This window comes from Pezoporus wallicus, unplaced genomic scaffold (genome assembly GCF_028554395.1).
Source record: "Pezoporus wallicus isolate ANWC-B61680 ecotype Strahan unplaced genomic scaffold, APGP_CSIRO_Pwel_v1 contig_14627, whole genome shotgun sequence".
Classification (NCBI taxonomy): domain Eukaryota; kingdom Metazoa; phylum Chordata; class Aves; order Psittaciformes; family Psittacidae; genus Pezoporus; species Pezoporus wallicus.
In genome coordinates this window covers 1-6751 of record NW_026641307.1, presented here as the reverse complement: position 1 = coordinate 6751, position 6751 = coordinate 1, and the positions used below count along the sequence as shown (strand labels likewise).

The window sequence follows — 6751 nt, the reverse complement described above, 5'->3', positions numbered from 1 at the left end:
TATGAGGGGGTTATGGGGGGTAATAGGGGTCAATGGGGATGCTATGGGGGCTAATGGGGGTCAGTGTGGGGGGTTTATGGGGTTCAATGGGGGTAATAGGGGTCTATGGGGGGTAATAGGGGTCAATGGGGGGTTCTGGGGGTCAGTGGGGGGTAATAGGGGTCTATGGGGGGGTTATGGAAGGCTATGGGGGGCTATATGTGGGTCAGTGGGGGAGTAACGGGGGTCAGTGCAGGGCTATGGGGGGGTTATGGGGGTCTATGGGGATCTATGGGGGTTATGGGGGTCTATGGGGGGGGTTATGGGGGGTATGGGGGTTATGGGGATCTATGGGGATCTATGGGGGCTCTGGGGGTTTATGGGGCTCTATGGGGGGTTATGGGGCTCTATGGGGATCTATGGGGGGGTTTTGGGGCTCTATGGGGATCTATGGGGCGCTCTGTGGGGTACTTATGGGGCTCTATGGGGGGTTATGGGGGTCTATGGGAGCCTATGGGGCGCTCTGTGGGGTATTTATGGGGCTCTATGGGGGGGTTTATGTGGGGTCTGTGGGGGGGACTCCGGAGGTGTCCGAGGGGATGATTCTATAGGTTTCTATGGGTCTCTCTCTATGGGGTTTCTGTGGGTCTGTCTCTATGGGTCTCTATGGGTTTCTATGGTTTCTATGGGTCTCTATGGGTCTCTATAGGTCTCTGTGGGTCTCTATGGCTTCTATGGGTCTCTCTGGGTCTCTATGGGTCTCTGTGGTTTCTATGGGTCTCTATGGGGTCTCTATGGGTCTCTATGGTCTCTATGGGTCTCTATGGGTCTCTATGGGGTCTCTATGGTCTCTATGGGTCTCTATGTGTCTCTATGGGTCTCTATGGGTCTCTATGGTCTCTATGGGTCTCTATGGGGTCTCTATGGGTCTCTATGGGTCTCTATGGGGTCTCTATGGTCTCTATGGGTCTCTATGTGTCTCTATGGGTCTCTATGGGTCTCTATGGTCTCTATGGGTCTCTATGGGGTCTCTATGGGGTCTCTATGGTCTCTATGGGTCTCTATGTGTCTCTATGGGTCTCTATGGGTCTCTATGGGTCTCTATGGGTCTCTATGGTCTCTATGGGTCTCTATGGGTCTCTCTGGGTCTCTATGGGGCAGGATCATCCGGGCGCTGCTGCAGCACGTCAAGCGCCTCTATGGGATCCGCATGGCCGTGAGGGGGGCCCAGCTCCTGCCCCCCCGCCAGCCCTATGTGGTGGTGAGCAACCACCAGAGCTCCCTGGACCTCATGGGTGCGTGCCCCACACCTGCCCCATAGCCGCCCCATAGACACCCCATAGACACCCCATAGACACCCCATGGACATCCCATAGACACCCCATAGACACCCATAGACACCCCATAGACACCCCATAGACACCCATAGACACCCCATAGACACCCCATAGACACCCCATAGACACCCCATAGACACCCCATGGACACCCCATAGACACCCCATAGACACCCCATAGCCGCCCCATAGACACCCCATAGACACCCCATGGACACCCCATAGACACCCCATGGACACCCCATAGACACCCATAGACACCCCATAGACACCCCATAGACACCCCATAGACACCCCATAGACACCCCATAGCCGCCCCATAGACACCCCATAGACACCCCATGGACACCCCATAGACACCCCATGGACACCCCATAGACACCCATAGACACCCCATAGACACCCCATAGACACCCATAGACACCCCATAGACACCCCATGGACACCCCATGGACACCCCGTAGACACCCCATAGCCGCCCCATAGACACCCCATGGACACCCCATAGACACCCCATGGACACCCCATAGACACCCCATAGGATAGACACCCCATAGACACCCCATGGACACCCCATAGACACCCCATGGACACCCCATAGACACCCCATAGCCGCCCCATAGCCGCCCCATAGACACCCCATAGACACCCCATAGACACCCCATAGATACCCCGTAGCCACCCCATAGCCACCCTATAGGTGCCCCATAGCCACCTCACACCCTGCCCCATAGGCTGCCCTATAGCTACCCTATAGGTGCCCCATAGACACGTCACACCCTGTCCCACTCCCTGCCCCATAGCCATCCTATAGCCTGCCCCACATCTGCCCCATAAGCTGCCCTATAGCCACCCTATAGGTGCCCCATAGACACGTCACACCCTGTCCCACTCCCTGCCCCATAGCCATTCTATAGTCTGCCCCACATCTGCCCCATAAGCTGCCCTATAGGCGCCCCATAGCCACCTCACACCCTGCCCCATAGGCTGCTCCATAGCCACCCTATAGGCGCCCCATAGACACATCACACCCTGTCCCACTCCCTGCCCCATAGCCATTCTATAGTCTGCCCCACATCTGCCCCATAGTCACCCCCCAGCCTGCCCCACAGACACCCCTCACCCTGCCCCATAGCTGCTCTATAGCCTGCCCCACACACTGCCCCATAGCCTGTCCTATAGCCACCCCATGGGCACCTCACACCCTGTCCCACTCCCTGCCCCATAGCCATCCTATAGCCTGCCCCACACCTGCCCCATAGAAACCTCAGACCCTGCCCCGCATCTGCCCCATAGACACCCCCCAGCCTGCCCCACACGCTGCCCCATAGCCTGCCGCAGAGGCACCCCATAGCCTGCCCCATAGACACCCCACACGCTGCCCCATAGCCTGCCCCATAGACGCTTCACACAATGCTCCACATCCTGCCCCACACCTGTCCCATCGCTTGCCCCATTGACACCTCACGCCCTGCCCCACACCCTGCCCCGTAGCCATCCTATAGCCTGCCCCACACCTGCCCTATAGCCTGCCCCACAGACACCCCACAGTGTGCCCCATAGGCTACCCCATAGCTTGCCCCACAGACACCCCACACTCTGCCCCATAGCTGGCCCATAGCCTGCCCATTGACACCCCATAGCCTGCCTCACAAACACCCCACACTCTACCCCACAGCCACCCCATAGCCACCCCACACTCAGCCCCATAGCTGCCACATAGCCTGCCCCATAGCCACCCCATAGACTGCCCCATAGCCTGCCCCATTGACACCCCACACTCAGCCCCATAGTCTGCCCCATAGCCACCCCATAGCCCACCCCACAGCCTGCCCCATAGCCACCCCATAGCCACCCCATAGCCTGCCCCACAGCCACCCCACACTCAGCCCCATAACCACCCCACAGCCACCCCACACTCAGCTCCACAGCCACCCCATAGCCACCCTATAGCCTGCCCTACAGCCACCCCACAGCCGCCCCACACTCAGCCCCATAGCCACCCCACCGCCTGCCCCACAACCACCCCATAGCCACCCCATAACCACCCCATAGCCACCCCACAGCCTGCCCCATACCCACCCCATATCCTGCCCCATAACCACCCCACAGCCACCCCATAACCACCCCATAGCCACCCCACAGCCTGCCCCATATCCTGCCCCATAACCACCCCACAGCCACCCCACAGCCACCCCATAACCACCCCACCGCCTGCCCCACAGCCACCCCATAACCACCCCATAGCCACCCCACAGCCTGCCCCATACCCACCCCATATCCTGCCCCATAACCACCCCACAGCCACCCCATACCCACCCCATACCCACCCCACATCCTGCCCCACACCCACCCCACACCCACCCCACACCCACCCCACACCCACCCCACATCCTGCCCCACAGCCACCCCATACCCACCCCATACCCACCCCACAACCACCCCACAGCCGCCCCATAACCACCCCATACCCACCCCACATCCTGCCCCACACCCACCCCACAGCCACCCCACACCCACCCCACACCCACCCCATACCCACCCCATACCCACCCCACATCCTGCCCCACACCCACCCCACAGCCACCCCATACCCACCCCATACCCACCCCACATCCTGCCCCACACCCACCCCACAGCCACCCCACACCCACCCCACACCCACCCCACAGCCACCCCATACCCACCCCACATCCTGCCCCACACCCACCCCACAGCCACCCCACATCCTGCCCCACACCCACCCCACATCCTGCCCCACACCCACCCCACAGCCACCCCACACCCACCCCACACCCACCCCACACCCACCCCATACCCACCCCACATCCTGCCCCACACCCACCCCACAGCCACCCCATACCCACCCCATACCCACCCCACAGGGATGATGGAGGTGCTGCCCGACCGCTGCGTGCCCATCGCCAAGCGGGAGCTGCTCTTCATGGGCGCCGTGGGGCTCGTGTCCTGGTTGGGGGGCATCATCTTCATCGACCGGCGCCGGCCCCGCGACGCCATCAGCACCATGGCCCAGGCCGCGCACACCATGCTGAGCCAGGACGTGAGCGCGCTCTGGGGCTGCCCCATGGATGCTATGGGGCTGGGGGGGGTCTATGGGGCTGGGGGTCTATAGGGATCTATGGGGCAGCACCATGGCCCAGGCCGCGCACACCATGCTGAGCCAGGACGTGAGCGCGCTCTGGGGCTGCCCCATGGATGCTATGGGGCTGGGGGGGTTCTATGGGGCTGGGATCTATGGGGTTCTATGGGGCAGCACCATGTCCCAGGCCGCGCACACCATGCTGAGCCAGGACGTGAGCGCGCTGTGGGGCTGCCCCATAGACGCTGTGGGGCTGGGGGGGGTCTATGGGGCTGGGATCTATGGGGCACAGGTGGTTCTATGGGGCAGCACCATGGCCAGGCCGCGCACACCATGCTGAGCCAGGACGTGAGCGCGCTCTGGGGCTGCCCCATGGATGCTATGGGGCTGGGGGGGGTCTATGGGGCTGGGTGGTCTATAGGGATCTATGGGGCAGAGGGGGTTCTATGGGGCAGCGCCATGGCCAGGCCGCGCACACCATGCTGAGCCAGGACGTGAGCGTGCTGTGGGGCTGCCCCATAGACGCTATGGGGCTGGGGGGGTTCTATGGGGCTGGGGATCTATGGGGATCTATGGGGCAGAGGGGGTTCTATGGGGCAGTGCCATGGCCCAGGCCGCGCACACCATGCTGAGCCAGGACGTGAGCGCGCTGTGGGGCTGCCCCATGGATGCTATGGGGCTGGGGGGGGTCTATGGGGCTGGGATCTATGGGGCAGAGGGGGTTCTATGGGGCAGCACCATGGCCCAGGCCGCGCACACCATGCTGAGCCAGGACGTGAGCGCGCTGTGGCGCTGCCCCATGGATGCTATGGGGCTGGGGGGTTCTATGGGGCTGGGATCTATGGGGTTCTATGGGGCAGCACCATGTCCCAGGCCGCGCACACCATGCTCAGCCAGGACGTGAGCGCGCTGTGGGGCTGCCCCATGGATGCTATGGGGCTGGGGGGTCTATGGGGCTGGGGGTCTGTGGGGATCTATGGGGCAGAGGGGATTCTATGGGGCAGTGTCATGGCCCAGGCCGCGCACACCATGCTGAGCCAGGACGTGAGCGCGCTGTGGGGCTGCCCCATGGATGCTATGGGGCTGGGGGGGGTCTATGGGGCTGGGATCTATGGGGCAGAGGGGGTTCTATGGGGCAGTGCCATGGCCCAGGCCGCACACACCAGGCTGAGCCAGGACGTGAGCGCGCTGTGGGGCTGCCCCATGGATGCTATGGGGCTGGGGGGTCTATGGGGCTGGGGATCTATGGGGCAGAGGGGGTTCTATGGGGCAGCACCATGGCCCAGGCCGCGCACACCATGCTGAGCCAGGACGTGAGCGCGCACAGCTGGGGGCTGCCCCATGGATGCTATGGGGCTGGGGGGTCTATGGGGCTGGGGATCTATGGCGATCTATGGGGCAGAGGGGGTTCTATGGGGCAGCACCATGGCCCAGGCCGCGCACACCATGCTGAGCCAGGACGTGAGCACGCTCTGGGGCTGCCCCATGGATGCTATGGGGCTGGGGGGGTCTATGGGGCTGGGATCTATGGGGCACAGGTGGTTCTATGGGGCAGCACCATGGCCCAGGCCACGCACACCATGCTGAGCCAGGACGTGAGCGTGCTGTGGGGCTGCCCCATGGATGCTATGGGGCTGGGGGGGTTCTATGGGGCTGGGATCTATGGGGCACAGGTGGTTCTATGGGGCAGCACCATGGCCCAGGCCACGCACACCATGCTGAGCCAGGACGTGAGCGCGCTGTGGGGCTGCCCCATGGATGCTATGGGGCTGGGGGTTCTATGGGGCTGGGGATCTATGGGGCACAGGTGGTTCTATGGGGCAGCACCATGGCCCATGGCCGCTATGGGCTTCTATGGGGCAGCGCCATGGCCCAGGTGGTGCACACCATGCTCAGCCGCTCCATGAGGCCACTATGGGGCTGCCCCATAGCTTCTATGGGGATCAGTGGGGATCTGTGGGGCAGAGGGGATTCTATGGGGCAGCACCATGGCCCAGGCCGCACGCACCATGGCTCAGCCAGGCCATGAGGGCTCTGTGTTACCCCCCCCCCCCTCCATGTCCCTATGGGGCCCCCCCCATGCATCGCTATGGGGCAGCCCCACACGTCTCTGCCCCCCAGGTGCGGGTCTGGGTCTTCCCGGAGGGGACGCGCAACCACAGCGGCTCAATGCTGCCCTTCAAGCGCGGGGCCTTCCACTTGGCCGTGCAGGCGCAGGTGGGGCGCTAGGGGGCAGCTGTGGGGCAGGGGTTCTATGGGGCGGGGGGGGGTCTCTATGGGGCAGGGGTGGGGTTCTGTGGGGCTCTATGGGGGGGGGGGGGTTCTATGGGGCAGGG

The 6751-nt window shown here is 63.2% G+C and overlaps 1 protein-coding gene across 1 annotated transcript; it reads left to right on the top strand.

Annotated features, from left to right (window-relative positions):
* Positions 1-1140: 1140 nt before the first annotated feature.
* LOC130606458 (1-acyl-sn-glycerol-3-phosphate acyltransferase alpha-like) lies at positions 1141-6632 on the top strand (the record flags this gene model as incomplete). Its single annotated transcript, XM_057422813.1, has 3 exons — positions 1141-1274; positions 4201-4376; positions 6537-6632. Coding segments are annotated over 3 exons (406 nt in total), but the record flags the coding sequence as incomplete, so codon positions are not given.
* Between the last annotated feature and the right edge of the window lie 119 nt (positions 6633-6751).